At 32.8% G+C, this 18,221-nt stretch overlaps 2 protein-coding genes across 3 annotated transcripts; both read right to left on the bottom strand.

The window, feature by feature from the left end:
• Positions 1–1,111: 1,111 nt before the first annotated feature.
• Positions 1,112–14,449, bottom strand: LOC139492385 (NXPE family member 2-like). 2 transcript variants are annotated; one of them, XM_071280593.1, is made up of 6 exons: positions 14,431–14,449; positions 14,181–14,212; positions 8,573–8,668; positions 5,637–6,305; positions 4,281–4,330; positions 1,112–1,949 (listed from the first exon to the last, which is right to left on the bottom strand). In XM_071280593.1, exons 2-6 carry the CDS (start codon positions 14,204–14,206, stop codon positions 1,174–1,176), a joined length of 1,617 nt encoding a protein of 538 aa, XP_071136694.1. In that variant the 5' UTR covers positions 14,207–14,212; positions 14,431–14,449; the 3' UTR covers positions 1,112–1,173. The 2 variants fall into 2 exon arrangements, with proteins under 2 accessions (XP_071136694.1, XP_071136693.1); XM_071280592.1 differs by lacking the exon at positions 14,431–14,449 and having other exon boundaries at positions 14,181–14,379.
• A 193-nt stretch (positions 14,450–14,642) lies between these two features.
• Positions 14,643–18,221, bottom strand: LOC139492651 (uncharacterized). Its single transcript, XM_071280804.1, has 4 exons — positions 18,197–18,221; positions 15,848–16,266; positions 15,439–15,625; positions 14,643–14,701 (listed from the first exon to the last, which is right to left on the bottom strand). The coding sequence occupies exons 1-4, from the start codon at positions 18,219–18,221 to the stop codon at positions 14,643–14,645; spliced, it is 690 nt and encodes a 229-aa protein (XP_071136905.1).

Genomic DNA, 18,221 nt, shown 5'->3' with positions numbered 1-18,221 from the left:
CCCCACCCTCAAATTGGTTCATTAAATAGGAACAAAATCTATTCAAAACGTACATAATGGCCATATTTTTTTTCGTCTTTTGAACTATAGGCCTTAGATATTTGGCGTGTGGATGTATCATCACGTGGTTAAGTGTCTTGCATCATGATGACCTTTTTGTGACCTTCAAATGTGACCTTAAGTTCAACTTTATGTTGTTTTTTTCGTGAAAAACACAACCATGTAGGCCATAACTTCTTCACCTTTTGACCTAGGCCTTACATCTTTGGCATATGGATGTATCATCATGAGGTGGTGAGCCTTCTTAAAATTTTGACCTTTATGTGACTTTATTGAACTTTGACCTCGAGGACGATAATTGTGTTTTTTGGTAAGAAACACTTTTAATGGCCATGACTTTTATGTAGTTATGAATTCATATTTATTAAAAAAAATCATATTACACAAGCTTCAATCGACCATACAACAATATAGACACATTTTATGACATGTCAACCCACCATTCCATGCACACGGAATACATAATGGACATGTAGTCACATACAATTGTTTGAAAAAGGAATAGTTTCTATTGAAGCGTAGTATTGAATACTCAACAGACGGCAACGTGAAAACTTCCTAGGAATAAAAAAGTAGGAGGAGGTATGCCAAATAACTATATACCAATAATGGGACGGACGGAAGGGCAGACGGAAAGGGGTGAAATAATATCCCCCCCCCCCCCAAAAAAAAAGGATGTAACTGATTTTTTATTTGAGATGCGAGCTGTTGAAATTAAAAGCATGACACACCAAAAATACATATGACACATAGGAAGAAGCTTTAAGGTTGGCAGTTGCTTTACATGATCAAGATTTTTCCTTTATTGGTCCACAGGTTCAAAAATATACAATTCAAAATGTATGAACAAAACTATTCGTGCAAAGAACCACGGCTCATGGCTTCTCACTAATCGTTTATTTTTATTCTAACTTAAATGCATAGAACACTTCGCCACTGCATTTAAAGCAAAATAATTAATCAATGTTTTGAGAAAGGGAACCACTACCGCTGGTCTGTCACCTGTTTACGATATTGTCATGAGACGATGCAAATACGTATCATAATGTAATAGATTTCGATGTTTTTTTTATTTTAACAAAATATAGAAGGATAGTATAAAAGTTTCAAATTTTAACAAATATATGACAGTAATTCATGTATCATTTGATGTCTTAAACTATTCGAAGGATGCATTTCATAGCTTTCTGAAGCAACTGTGATATCCCATTGGTTTAAATACACAATCTTATGTTTGATATTGTCAAAAATTTTGAATATAATTTTATCCTGTAAATATCTCACAAAATCATATGGGACACCGTCAGTATGTTGTAAGTTATGTGGGCCTTTAATGAATATCTTTGCGTCAGGCACACGATCCAAGAATTCAACTATAGAATCTTTAGCGTTCATTACATGTTCTTCATAAACTGACAATGGAACAAACCCTATATGAACATACCAATGCAGTACTACAATCGGATTTTTAGAACGTAGTATGTTGAGGTGATATCTTGCAGGCTTAAAATAATTTATTGTCGCATTAGATGTATAAGCAAAAAATGGGAACTCGTGCGCAGCCCATGTAACAGTAATGTTGTCTCTTGTATTTGTACTGAAAGCTTTGATTGGATGATGAGCATCTAATGTCAGTTTTATTGAGTATGCAAGATTCAAAATCTCAGCCATTGACATAAGCCAGTGTCGCACTGTTGAATCTCCAACCATGTAAATCTCCCTGTTCTTAAGACAGGATACATATCTGTTGTAACTTGGTTCAACATTGTTTTGGCATAAGAGATTATGCCATGTTTCATTATAAAGATATCCAACTGGGGACGACATGTTCCATGTGACTGAAGGATTTATTTGTCTACACAAGTACTCTGGGTGATCTATGAATTTATCTGCAATAAAATTATATATATATTTAAAAAGCTGAAAAAGATAAATACCCAGACATAGACACCCAATGAATGACAAAAGGTTAACTTACCGAAACATTGAAATACAGAAACAGAGTAAAAAAGTTCAGAATCACAAATCTTCACGGGAATGACAATACCACTCATAATCTTACGTACGCTTACACAGAATATGGTACCAAAGCAAACAGAAACAACTTCTCTTTATTCTTATTTGTCTTGACCAGAAATATTTTTAACTTTCTGATAAAGAATATCGTGTTTAAAGAGAAGAATATTTAAATACCTATAAAAGGTTAATTACAAAATGCTAAATACAAACGGACGATTTGAATTAAGTTAACTATTACACACAACTCAAGTATCCCTTTAAGACTAAAGTATATATAATTATTTAAAACTGACATGTTATGGGGTTGGTATGAACATGACCTATTGGTTTTGAAACGAACTGCGACTGGTTACCTTTTTCTGTAGTTGGACATCCTTGTACCAAGTCAGGTAAGAGCAAGCTAAAGAAGTAAAACCAAGCTTTCAATCGGTACAATTTGGGGGAAAAATATTAAACTTTCCCCTCAAATTACATCATTTATATGTAAGATTTTATTAGTTTTGGATGCTTTTACTTTACCGAGAACCAGGATTTACAACCACAGAAAAGGTGACCTGTTGAAAAACTATATAATCAAAACTCGGGAATAAATTAATAGTCTATTCGATTGTTTTATAACTTATGCAGATGGAAGATGAATGGAAGAAAACGAATCATATGATTTTGGGACAATTGATCAAAGGACAAGGTAACTGGGTAACTTGAAAAATGGTTTTGAGATGTTTACCTGAATTTCATTTGATTGATTGATTGATTGCTTGATTGAAACATAGATTTCCAAGGTCAAAGTTCATGCTCACTGTTCCAATTTTTTTTTCGAGGAATGTAGTTTTGAAATAGTTACTTGAGTTGCCCTTTAAAATGAAACTGATACAGACGGAAGATTCCTATTGATTTGGGGTACAACTGGTCAAATGACCCTCTTTCTAAAATCACATGTTATTTAAAAGTCACAGTTGGTGGTTGATTCTAGTATTGGAATCCATATTGTTCAATTTGCAGGCATATCTGACATGATTTTCACACCGAAATATTGATGGCAAAATTTATACATTTAGTACAGATTAAAACTGGCTTCAGATAATAGGATCAACATTTAGTCTTGGTGTATGTGCAAGTATTACCAATTTTTTTTTCAACTGATCGGGCGGAGCTTATGTTTTAATTTGCATAAGGACAGTCTATTTGAAGATTTGTGTGATAAGGATGATTGCCGTTATAATTATTATTGAATTATAATCACCTATCAGTGTCACCAAATGCATATACAACTGGACACTTCATTGATGAGTTTATCCTAAAACTCCTGTTTATAGATGGACTGGTCTTAGCTAAGCGAACTTTTAAACCCCGCCCAGTCAAGTGAAATAAATCTAGTGATAACAGAGTCGTTAATTTCTCATACAGATACCAGTTTATCAAACGCGTACTCAGTTTCAGTCAGCTATTAGTTTGATCTTGTTTACAAGATAGATACATAAGGTTAGGTGCTCTATCCACCATGATGATCGCTAGCTTACATGTATGTTTTTACACTTTTTCTGATTTTTTATACTGCCGATGAATTTCTTCCCTCTTATACGCATCACTTTTTGAACATTTTGACAGTCTGCTGTACGATCTTATGATTTTTCATATTCACAAAATATCTTATCTAGGCATAACAGTCCCGTACCCAAATTATATTTTAAGTTATTCGTAACAGGTCGTGTTAACAAACATTAAGGATGAACTGTACAAACCTGACACCTGATTGTCTGATAAATGTTTAATAAGGATTTCAGAGCGCGCACCTGATACATTTCATGAGTTACACCATGAATAGTTACGACCGAAAAGATGATTCCAGCTTTCTTTTTGTGAACTTGCCGTGTTTGCCTTGGTCTTATCGGTTTGTATCCTACTTAAGGAAAGTGATTGTCCCTTTATTTACTTCATTTTTACTCCAGATATGCTTTAGACAATAAACAATTGGGGAGTCAATAGACAAAGCGAAGAGACGGACATGAACACTTAACAATAGAGCAGTGACAATCTTACAAAACCATCTTAAAGCAGTTGTTTTCAAAATTTTGCTTAGAAAACTTAACGATCCAGCCATTTTTTTACAGATTAATTGTTCAAATAATGCTCAAATTTAGTACTGGGTTGAGTCATTTTTCAGAAACCAATTTCTGTGCAAGAGATACTTTAATACTTACCACCATATACTTCAACTTTAATTTCCTTTATAATTTTATTACTGGTAGAACTGAAAGTATCGAGGAAAGTATAAAAACAACATTTTCGGTTTTATGCTTGAAAAGAAACCGGTATATAAATGTATATGTCAAAGTGTCACCAATTGCAAATCACAAAAGACTTTAACTCTAAAACATATTTAATATCAAGGAAACAAGAAATGCCTAGCTATAAATGAACGAGATCAAGTTAAATTGAAGATTGTTTTTGCATTTGCATAACTCACATTACATGCACACAGTTTCTTCCTGTTCCTGTTCATAATGCATTATGTATGTCCTTTTAAATGTCGATTTCTCCCCACCGTAAAATTTTCTGATATTTGACACCTTCACCCGACGTCACAAATATTGAAATTAGATTTGTGAGACAATACAAAGGTTAACAATTTATTTGAACTAAACACAAAACTACATTGTTTTGCTATGACCATGAAAGTACGATTACTATCATATTTTTCTTTTATTTCCCTGTGCACTTTATTGTGGAAATAGGGGTAATCATGTTGGTACAATTCATGCAATTCGTTTTGAAATGAAGAATGACGCTATATTGATGTTAGTCTAACTAATTATCGTATAATAATGACACGTACATCTTATGTAATTATTAAGTTATGATTAAATGTATCAAATGCAATATCCAGGCTTGTTAAGATATAAAACGTGTAAATTAATTTAATAATTAGTTTCTAAATATACGTTCACTATAAACAACTAACTGTCAAATTAATGTGTGAATTTCCCTTTGTTTCAATAATTCTTCATGTACAGCCAAATGTCCGAACCAACTGATTGTTTCTTTAAATATATAACGCTATTTGTGATACAGAATTCCCCTACTTATTCACTTACCAATTAAACATAGTTTAAATTTATGAGATTCTAAAAATATGGTTGTATTATTACCTTAGCTGTATTTGGCAAAACTTTTAGAGCTTTTTGGTCCTCAATGCTCTTCAACTTTGTACTCTCTTTGGCCTTTTAAACATTATTTTATTCGAGCGTCACTGATAAGTCTTTTTATATACGAAACGTGTGTTTGACAAATGTGCGTTACTTTAAGAAACACATTAATGCTAATTAAACTTATTTTTATTATGGTTGGCTTAATTGCTGTCTCCTTGACTCTTCAAAAACATAGAATACCTTCACGAAGGTCTTACGTAGATGCTAATGATTACTATCTTAACCTTGAACAGTAAGGTATTTTAAACTATTTTTTCTATTATCAACAAGCAGCAATCGCTTCAAAAATTTCTGAGAAACGACACGAAGATCAATCATGTAACGAAATAATTTCCTCAAATGTATTACCTTATGAAGTTACTCTGTGTTGTTGTAAATGTCGAAACGTTCGTATCTCCAATTATGGAATACCAGTCTGAACAATCAAACCCAGGTTTATCTGGCAATGAACAAAACCATCTCATTCCATAATTCTTTGATGTAAAGTCACAGATGCCGTGTTTTTGCAGTGTGTGAATCCCACATGGACCTTTACCAGTTTCTCCACGAGCATTCTTAAAAACTCCTTTCATAGTCCTCAACATTCCATTCTTGTATATGTAGTTTACAAATAGTCCAATAGATTCTTTTGGAAATGACAATGAAATTTTGATGTTCGGAGATCCGCTCCATAATGTTTTTATCACTCCAATATACGTACCATTACCATGATCTACTACATACCCCGCTGAACCTGCGCCTTTCCCTTTCTCAGACATCCAAACTTTTAGAAAATCACCACTTTCAGTTAAAACGTCACCATTTTCTTTATGAAGGATTATTCTTAGTGTTATGATATCACCAGTAGTAAACGTAGCTGATTTATTGTTGATTATTTCCACTGTAGATTTGAGGAAATAAACAAGAGATTTTCCGAAATCTAGGCCTTTATACTTTATGTATTTTTCATAATACTTGAAATCAGTAGCTGTAAACGTTTCGATCTCTTTTTTGTATCCAGGGCACAAAATCTGCCATCTACAATAATCAACCCATATATAAATATATACAGAGAGAGTAAAAAATACATTTACTTATTTCAAAGATCAAAGTTTTCTTTTGTCCAACCTCTTCTCTCTCTTTTGAATCAATTAGCAAATCTTGCTAGATTCTGCTAGGCTACCCTTTAGTTATCCAAAATTTGAAGCAACAGGTATTCCATCCGACAAGAAACCCATGATAAAAGGATCGTCGGTTTGGCTTTCATATTCGTGAGCCATGTCCGGTCGCAAAATGAAAAAAAAATCTTTATTTCGATGACTTACATTGTTGAACGTTAGGAGAAAAATAACAGATGTATACTGGTGTTCAAAAGACATAAATCGATTGAGAGAAAAACAAATCCGGGCATCAAATTACAACCGAGAGAAACACATACAAGAAAAATACAAAGGATTAACAGGAACACTGACTGCATAAAAAATAAACGCCAACATACATCGAAAGGAATTATTTGATACCAACTGTCGTATTACTGACTTGGTACAGGCCATTTTAGGAAAAAATAGTGGTTTGAACCTGTTTAAATGGCTAGCCAAACCTCCTGCTTTAAGACAATGTTAAAAAGTATCGTTTAAATGACAAGACTACGTGAAACGTTTTCATCGGCCTAAAATGCGACAAAAACTGATTGACGGATATGTACGGGGCTAGTTGCGTGTAATATTTTGCCTTTATCAAACACACACTTTTTCCAGTGGCTGTCGGCATCCCCTTGTTCAAAAAGTTAGCTACTGCATTTACTATTACTTCGTGTGTGTCCTGAATATCCATGAAATAGTTTCTCCTAATCAATGACAAGGTGTGAATTTGTGAAAAAAAAATAAGCACAAAATCCACTCCGTTTTATTTGTAATATACAAAATTTGGAGATGTGGAGGTATGAATGTCCACACAAGTCCAATAGAAATTGGGTGTAAGTAATTATAGCCGACGGTAATGCCTTCAACAAAAGGTCAAACCCGTATAGTCGGTTATAAAAGCCCCTGTATTAAAAAAATAGGAAAAATACAATTGAGAACGGCCTAAATAATAACAAAACAAATTTGCAAAAAAACCCAAATATGATAGTAAGACATGAATCAATGACAACCACTGAACAATCAACTGACTTAGGACATGCACGTACAGAATGATGTGGCGGGGTTATACTTCAGTTTGTTGATTTTGATTACCGCCCCCTAACCTGGGACAGTGGTGCCACAGTTGAACATAAGAACAAACTATGAAAATCAGTTGAAAAGGGGTTCGATACAAAACATCCTATTAAAACACAGATCGGACGTGGCAGCGTACCTATTATACATCCCACAACAAAAAGGACACTAAATATAAATCTGAGAGTACTTTCAGACAGCTAGTTCAAAGCCAATGACAAATGAACATATCGGAATTTTTTTTCGGCTGATTTGTATCATTCAGACTGATTTAACTTGAAAACGAGTTCATGGACCACTCTTTTTGTAAATGACATTAGGTTTGAAAACATTATTCAATATCATTTGCACCAATTTTTACGAAAAAGCCAATGATTATTTTTTTTCAATTAGATATGTATACAACAAAAAATATCTCTTTTATTTCCAAAACCATGACACTTTGATATCAATTAATTTTTTCAAAAGAAATGTTATTGAAAGTTGAGTCATCCTTTGAAAAAAAAAGTAATATGTCCCAAAACTCGAAATTTCCAGCAAAACTAACGTCTAAAATTTCGACCCATTTATCTCTAACGATCAGCATTGAAAGGTATATATTTTTTTATCAAATATTTGAATTGACTAGGTAATCTAAAAGCTTGTATGCAAATTATATTTAAAATATAATCACCGAGACATCAAAACTGTATCAAATGCCCTTAATAGTCCAAGTAACACATGACATTGTGTAATGTTAAAATATAGGCATCGCAAGATTGTAGTACCGTGAATGTGCATATATGTGAACAAAATTGAAGGCTATTTAGAATGGTTCATGTGGTATTAATTTACTGATACCAAATTCATAATACAAATCATATAGTAAAGGAACAGTTGGGTTGGATGCAATATTAATGTCGAAAATGTTTTTTGGGGAAGATTTTGAAAAATACATGTATTAGTATTTGAATATATATATATAGCATTGTACATGTAGCTACATATATTCCTATGATAATAATTGACTTGCCGTCGCAAACTAGCACCAAAGGGAAACATGACGGGAAGAATGAATATATTTTAGAGTTCAACAATTATTTTACGTACCCGAACAATTTTGTCGTTGTATGGTGAAGTATTAAAACAGCAAAAATCGATGACCAAAAGACAAGTTTCTTATTTAATTTAAATGTCGTACTCAACCTGCAAAATATTGTTTTCATCTTCATTAACTTTATCTAATCAGAGACGATTTGAAATCGAAAATGACAGTTTCGACTCAAAATGATGTTCTCCAAAAGGGGCATTAACCCAAACCTCGTAGCAATTAACTTTGCCTCTAAAAAGATACTTTGTCTGGAAAAAAATTACAAGTCACTTTGGCTCAATCTGAAAACAAGTCTGCCCCCCCCCCCCAAAAAAAAAAATTCAAGGCCCACGCACACGAAAATCAATTGGTTGCTGCCCTTACTATTCAAGATATATGTATACAATGATGACGGGTCATAGGAAGGTATATATTTAATCCTACATATAGATCTGGGTCTGAACAAATTATCAGAGAAAATAGAATTGACAATATTAGCAATAAATGCCATTTTTACGGAATTTATTGATATATTACCTCAGACTTTGCAAATATAATCAATCCTTCTGACTTCATAAATTATGTTAGTAAGTCGGCTAAATTACGACTTTATATGATGAAAATTAGTTAAAATCCTTCTGTGAAAATGCATTGCATATACAACAGTAATGAATCGCTCTACAGTGAAAATGAAAGTCTGGTATCATTATTCAACAGTAAACATGAATCGCATCACAAAAACAACAAAGTGGAATTTGATTCAATATCAACAAGCTGAACAACAAAACCTGTTTTACGTGATACTACACTATTAATCATGTTAACATGTACATTTATTTTACAAATGAAACTTGACTGCTACTTTTAAAACTATTTCACGCTCTGTTCGTGAACTATTCTTAATATGTATCTACAATGTATCTGTGTATCAATTTTGCAGCTGGATGGCTGTAGGCGCGACTAAAACCCGTCCGCATCAAATTCATTTATCATGAATTTATAAAAACAGTACATTTTGTGTATTATCGCTATTTTATGCATTTTTCCTTTGATATGTTTTTGTGATAATTTTCATATCATGCTTCTCGCTTGAGATGGACAATTGTCGCTAGAAACTAAGGAACCACGTGGCGTTGCTAATGAAAATGACATGAAATTTGCATCGTCGTTGTAGGTAAAATAGCAATAAACAGATTATCATTGGTCATCTCAACTCGATTGCTTTTCTCGCTTTCGCCGTGACCGGCTCAAGAGCGAAAATCAATCACGTTGAGATAACAAACGATAATCTATTATTATTTCTTATTTTATTCAAAAATCGTGAATTTGTCGTGTTTATTTATCCTTCTACATAGAAATTCATCACGAATACAGTGAAAATGGCATTTTATGATTCGCACATTACATACACTGTTTTCTATATCTCCTAAGTTAATCCTAGGTAATATAGTCATTATATCAGTGACAACCGCGGATATTTATAGTAAATGTAAAATAGCAGATACACTTTGCTCATAGTATAAAAAAAAACCGCGAAAAATAATTGTCCTGTCTCAAAGTACTCATGCCAAAAGTTTTTAATGTGTAATTTTTAAACGGTCCAAAACGGAAGTCTTGTTCGTACTTAAAAGTCTTTCCGATGACGGAAACAATATTCGGACGCTTTTATTTTCATTTTTCTCCCAACGTAATCCAAATTGAATAATCATAAGCGAAAATAACAAATGCGACTGTACATAGGACACAGAGACATGATTATTAATTTATTGTGGAAGGAAGAGAAGCGACTCACAAAATGAGGTCTTCTCATTTAAAAGTAAAGATTCTGCTGATCTTTAACTTTAAAACAAAACGATGCTTATTGTGGTAAAAAGTGTTTTAAATACACATTTGCATTCAACGGTATGTTATGGATGAACATTTTTCTTCGGTAAAAACATCATTACCAGACGTACAGCTAGATTGACATCCTGTATTGTGTCTAAGAAATCAATTTCTTTCTCTTATTTTCATATAAATTAAATCAAATTATTGGACATTTAATATTCATTATATACCGGCTTTTTAATCAGGGAAAAAGTATCTTACAAACGACAAAATATCTCGCTATATACAGTATGCATTGACATGGAAACAATATCTCAAGAACGACAAAGTATCTCCCTATATACAGTATGCATTGACAGAAAAACAGTATCTCAAGAACGACAAAGAATCTCCCTATATACAGAATGCATTGACAGAAAAACAGTATCTCAAGAACGACAAAGTATCTCCCTATATACAGTATTCATTGACAGCCAATGTTAAGTCCCTGCATACAACATGTATTGACATGGAAACCGTATCGTATAAAAGACAATGTGAGGTCCCTGCATACAATATGTATTGACATGGAAATACTCTCTTATAGAAGACAATGTGAAGTCCCTGCATACAATATGTATTGATATGGAAACACTCTCTTATAAAAGACAATGTGAAGTCCCTGCATACAATATGTATTGACATGGAAACACTCTCTTATAAAAGACAATGTGAAGTCTCTGCATACAATATGTATTGATATGGAAACACTCTCTTATAAAAAACAATGTGAAGTCCCTGCATACAATATGTATTAACATGGAAACACTCTCTTATAAAAGACAATGTGAAGTCCGTGCCTACAATATGTATTGACATGGAAACACTCTCTTATAAAAGACAATGTGAAGTCCCTGCATACAATATATATTGACATGGAAATTCTCTCTTATAAAAGACAATGTGAAGTCCCTTTATACAATATGTATTGACATGGAAACACTCTCTTATAAAAGACAATGTGAAGTCCCTGCATACAATATGTATTGCCATGGAAACACTCTCTTATAGAAAACAATGTGAAGTCCCTGCAAACAATATGTATTGACATGGACACACTCTCTTATAAAATACAATGTGAAGTCCCTGCATACAATATGTATTGACATGGAAACACTCTCTTATAAAAGACAATGTGAAGTCTCTGCATACAATATGTATTGATATGGAAACACTCTCTTATAAAAAACAATGTGAAGTCCCTGCATACAATATGTATTAACATGGAAACACTCTCTTATAAAAGACAATGTGAAGTCCCTGCCTACAATATGTATTGACATGGAAACACTCTCTTATAAAAGACAATGTGAAGTCCCTGCATACCATATGTATTGACATGGGAACACTCTCTTATAAAAGACAATGGGAAGTCCCTGCATACAATATGTATTGACATGGAAACACTCTCTTGTAGAAGACAATGTGAAGTCCCTGCATACAATATGTATTGACACGGAAACACTATCTTATAAAAGACAATGTGAGGTCCTTGCATACAATATGTATTGACATGAAAACTCTCTCTTATAAAAGACAATGTGAAGTCCCTTTATACAATATGTATTGACATGGAAACACTCTCTTATAAATTATAAAAGACAATGTGAAGTCCCTGCATACAATATGTATTGACATGGAAACACTCTCTTATAAAAGACAATGTGAAGTCCCTGCATACAATATGTATTGACATGGAAATTTTTTCTTATAAAAGACAATGTGAAGTCCCTTTATACAATATGTATTGACATGGAAACACTCTCTTATAAAAGACAACGGGAAGTCCCTGCATACAATATGTATTGCCATGTAAAACACTCTCTTATAGAAGACAATGTGAAGTCCCTGCATACAATATGTATTGACATGGAAACAGTCTCTTATAAAATACAATGTGAAGTCCCTGCATACAATATATATTGACATGGAAACACTCTCTTATAAAAGACATTTTGAAGTCCCTGCATACAATATGTATTGACATGGAAACACTCTCTTATAAAAGACAATGTGAAGTCCCTGCATACAATATGTATTGACATGGAACCACTCTCTTATAAAAGACAATGTGAAGTCCCTGCATACAATATGTATTGACATGGAAACACTCTCTTATAAAAGACACTGTGCAGTCCCTGCATATAATATGTATTTACATGGAAACACTATTTTATAAAAGACAATGTGAGGTCCTTGCATACAATATGTATTGACATGGAAACTCTCTCTTATAAAAGACAATGTGAAGTCCCTTTATACAATATGTATTGACATGGAAACACTCTCTTATAAAAGACAATGTGAAGTCTCGGCATACAAAACGATGGGCCCGCCGGAATGTTAATTCTGAGGAATGGTAAGTTGACCATTGTTAAGTTGTTATCGTCACGTTTGTCAGAAATCCGTGTGCTAGTTTGACATAGTCCATATATGTCTGTATTAAGATAAAGATCCAAATATGAAGCAAGCCTTCTAGTTTTGTTGATTATTTGAATGTTTACTTTTAGCTACCTATAAAACCATTTGTTATCTACCAATTTCTTTGGAACGCCTGTACCAAGTTATGATTATGACAATTGTTTCGTTCTACTGGTTGATATAATAGAGTGTTCGATTCGATCAGGTTTTATGGATTTTCCTCTAATTTTTTTTTTGGAGTTCGGTATTTTTGTTAATTCTTTTAAAAAAGATTTCGATTTTTATTTTTACTATTTTTAATACTTATAGATTATCGTTGATCATCTCAACGAGATTGATTTTCTCGCTTGAGCCGGTCACGGCGAAAGTGAGAAATGCAATCGAGTTGAGATGACCAATGATAATCTGTTTATCGCTGTTTTACTTTTGACGACGTTGTCACTTTCATGTCAATTTCGTTAGCAACGCCACGTGCATGCATAGTTTCTGGCGATAATTTTCCATCTCAAGCGAGTAGCATGATATGAAAATTATCACAAAAAAAGATCAAAGGAAAAATGCACAAAATAGCGATAACAGATTTTATTAGCGTTTGGTATTACTATATGTTATTACTTCTGTTATCGTACTATGAACAACAAATTTATTTATTTTGTTAAAATTATTTTTATTTACCTGTGTACATTATTCTATTTGGCGGCATTTTGTTCAAGGTTATGGCTGTTTATTCTGAAATTGGTAACCATCTTACCCCTTAAAATGATTGTTTTTGTATTTACATTGTGTCAGAGATCAAATTTATTGGTTCAGTGTACGTTCTCTTGTGTTAAGATGTCTTTTGATTGATATTCTGTAATGTGACTTTCTTTGTTGTGATGGTACGTAATTGTTTCAGATAAAGGTGATGGTTGGTACCTATTACAGTTAAATCTGCTGCATTTGTACTACGTCAGGAATTTGATGTTCAGTAGTTGTCATTTGTTGATGTGGTTCATAAGTATTGCTCGTTCTTTTATGGATTAGACCGTTGGTTTTCTCGTTTTAATGGGTTTTCCTTTTGCGTCCATGAGAACGACTGTTTGGAGATAAACAATGCAACTATAGTATATAAATGAAGGTTTGGATGAGTTTTACACAATTTTAAATAATGGTAAAAATATGAGAATAGTGACAATTGGGTTGTTTTAAGAATATAAAGGTAAAAGAATAATGGACAAACATTAATTAAAGAGGTAATGGCCTAACAAGTTGTAAATACAGAATTAAGAGATCCCTCTAGAACTTCATTAAAGGTGACATCTATGTATTCATATTATTTAGCAAAGATTTTCTTAAACTTACTTTCCTTTGTTCTTTTCCATCTGCATTTCAAACTGAAATAATAAATGGCGAAATCCGTATCGCATGCTGTATCACCACAAGAAACAATTATCAATCGGTATCGCATGCTGTATCACCACCCATGAGACACCAATATCAGTCCTGAGGACCAAAGGTCCCGAGGGTTGGTATTGGTCTAGTGGTGATACAGCATGCGAATCTGAGGTGGAAGCCTGTCAGATTTTAGATATAAAAAATCTTGTCGTATCACATATAAAATTATAAATATACTGAACATATGTTCTGGACTAATGTTACCATCTTGTGTATTGATCTGTAATAATCTAACATTCGATTACTGTTTTAACATAATGATGTATAATTTGACCAAATGTTACCACTTAATGTTAATTTATGTATTAATCTGTTTATCATATATTTTTAACAAAATCACATAATATGTTAGTGGACATTCATTTGATTCTAAGGTGGTGTCTGGGAGTTTTTAGAAATAAATACTCCAGCTCCCATTTTATAATAGTCTTATCACACAAGCAAAAAAAAAATGATCTGGCCCAATATACATTTTTGGAATCATTTTATACATAGGTACATTTATCAATTATAAACAGAAAATCCGGAAAAAAGTATTATCAGTTGTGTTTTGAGGGATATATAATATGCAGTGAACGTTCCTCTCTCTTTTTTTCGCGCATGGAAAGGTGCCAAGAGGAAACCACTATAAATAATGCTCTTCTGCGTAGGTGACTCTTATCAAGAATGTTATCTTTCGGACCAAAGAGAGGGACGAAGATGGAAATGGAATCATTTTAACAAGAATATTTTGCCCCATGAATAACAGCGGTTACATTGACAATCCATGTCAGTTTCTATATCCTATAGAATGATTTACTTGGTTTTAGTTTGTTATAAGTACTTTACTGTCTTATGTTTGTTTAATCGATTAATAGCAATTGAACAGCGGTATACAACTGTTACTTTCATTTAATCAACAATAAAAGGTACTATAAGCACAGATCTTTATCTAACCTTTATCTGACCTTTCGTATAAAACAGGCATTTGGGTTCACGATTACATTTCTTTTTTTAAAGAAAGCAACTTGTTTTTCTTTTTATTAAGTAGTGCAGTGAATTTAAGACACGTTCTGTATCTAATTGCGGTCAAATCAGCCTTTATCCTACACAGTAAAAGAATATAAACAATTTGACGTATATATATAAAATAAAACAGTTTTATTATAATAAGTTATATAATAACATATAGGAGGATAGTCTGTTAGTTGAAAATATTTACAAATATATGACAGCAGTTCATGTATCATTGGTTTTCTTAAATCGTAAGATGGATGCATATCTTTATTTTCTGAAGAAACTGTGATATCCCATTCGTTTAAATACACAATATTATGTGTGATATTGTCGAAAATTTTGAATATCATTTTATCCTGCAAAAAATCTCACAAAATCATACGGAACACCTTCATTATTATGTTCGAAGTAATGTGGACCTTTACGTAATAATGAATATTTTTGCGCCAGGCACACGATCCAAGAATTTATTTATAGCGTCTTTGGTGTTCATTACATGTTCATAAACTGACAATGGAGCATAAACCTATATGTATATACAAATACAGCACTACGATCGGATTTTTAGAACGCATTACGTTAAGATGATAGTTTGCAGGTTTGAAATGATGAATTGTCGCATTCCGTGAATAGGCGAAAAATGGGAACTCATGCGCAGCCCATGTTACAGTAATGTTGTCTCTCTTATTTTTACTAAACGCTTTAATTGGTTGATGATAAATTTTTAGAGCATCTGATGTCCGTTTAACCGAGAGTGCAAGATTTAAAATATCAGCAATTGATAAAAGCCATTCTCGCACTGTTGAATCTCCAACCATGTAAATCTCCCGGTTTCTTAGACAGGCTAAATACCTGTTAAAACTTGGTTCAACTTTTTTTTGACATAAGAGATTATGCCACGTTTTATTATAAAAATATCCAACTGGGGACGAAATGTTCCATGTGACTGAAGAATTTATTAGACTACACGAGTGCTCTGGATGACCTATGGTTTTATCTGCAAAAAGAAAAACAATACACAAGTGTCCCAATAAAATAGCAACTGTGTTCATATTAAACAGACATGTTATAAGCTTGACATGAATATAATAAATTCTTTTTATACATTAGATTTAATTTTGGTGTATGAACATCGCCATGAAAACTTGTTTGTCCATCTGTTCGTCACTATCGTCCGTGTGTCCAAAATATTATTTTCTAATTGATACTCTGAGTTTACCTCTCGATTGTATTGAGACTTAAACAGATGGGAGATATATCGAAAGAACAATCAATCAATGTTTGGGTCAATAGATCGAAGGGCAAGGTCATTGGAAACAGGAAAAAGATATCAGGATGATAACCTGAGTGTCATTTACTTCATTGAAATGAAACTTATACAGATTGAATATTTAGTGAAGTAAAATATTCTATTGATTTTAAGGTCAAAGTCATGAAAACTGTTCCGAAAATATCTTTTAAGGGGAAAACAGTTTTGAAATGGTTACTCGAGGTTCCCTTTTTGAAAATATAGTGCAGTAGAAGATTCCTTTTGAATTTAGGGTCAACAGATTAAAATCCAAGGTTCCTCCAAAAATCTCATTTAAAAAAAAAAATTATAGTTGGTGGTTGATTCTAGTGTTGGCAGCCAAATTGGTCAATTTAATTACACATTCGACATGAATTTTACACCGAAATGGTGATTATTACAAAACATTATAGATACACTTCTGTTCTCGAACTATGAACAACATTTTTTTATTTTAGTAAAAACACATTTCCGTAATCCATGTTCTGTTTTCAACAAGAATTATTATATTAACCTGTGAACTTTTTTTTTATTTTTGATTTAACGTCATGTTGACCAATTTTATAGTTGTCTTTCTACTACTGTTTTATATCCCCCTTTGTTTTTCTTAATATTGTGTTTTTATTGTGTCATAGATCAAATTTATTTGTTCAGTGTATGTTTACTCCTTTTTGTTGATATGTCTTTTGATAGAGTTAAACCATTTCAGTTGATATTTAAAAGTTCGTCTTTCTATGTTACTATGTTACATTGAGGTAAGGGTGAAGGTTGGCGCCTGTTAAAACGTTTTTCCCCGCTGCCTTTCCTTGCACCTGTCCTATGTCAGGAACCTATTGTTCAGTGCTTTTAGTTTGTTGATGTGTCTCAAGTGTTTCTCGTTTCTCGTTTCTCGTTTTTTTATATAGATTATACCTGTTTGAAGGTTTTAAACTAGTCATTTGGGGGCTCTTCATAGCTTGCTGTTCTAAGTGAGCAAGGGCTCCGTTTTGAAAGCAATACTTTGATCTAAAATGGTTAACTTTTTTACAACATGTGACATGGATCAAAAGTTGTCTCATTGACACTCATACCACATCTTCTTATATCTATTTAGAAAACTTTGAAACTGTCCTCAAAGGATAAGATTGACAAACATGCTCTAAAGTATTTCCTCAAGTAAATAAGCAATTTATGCCTGTACCAAGTAAGGAATATGACAGTTGTCCATTCGTTGATTTGTTTCGTTATTTGATTTTGACATGTGATTAGACACTTTCCGATTGAATTTTCCTCGGAGTTCAGTATTTTTGTGATTTTAATTTTTATTGTCATTGGTGTCAGTAACAGGGTCGTTAACTTGTTATATTCCTCATAAAGATAATAATTGATAAAAAACGAATTCAATTTAAATCAGCTTCTAATTCTATTATGTTTACTTCTGAAAATAAAGTATCACTTATAATTATGTGATAATACCTTATTTATTATCTATGGATCTATGAGGCAAGGTGACCTGTCCACGAGGATGGTCGGCAGCCTATCGATGACTGCCAATGAACTTCTCCGTACCTTATAATTTGTAGGTCTAATGCGAAACACTTTTTGAAAATGTTCACCGCTTGTTGTACGACTGCATTTTTTATGTCCAAATATATATTACTAGACAAGTATTTAGGCATAACCAT

The sequence above is a fragment of the Mytilus edulis genome, chromosome 10, assembly GCF_963676685.1.
Source record: "Mytilus edulis chromosome 10, xbMytEdul2.2, whole genome shotgun sequence".
Classification (NCBI taxonomy): Eukaryota; Metazoa; Mollusca; class Bivalvia; order Mytilida; family Mytilidae; genus Mytilus; species Mytilus edulis.
Note: the sequence above shows the minus strand (reverse complement) of the source record. Positions and strands in the feature narration are given on the sequence as shown.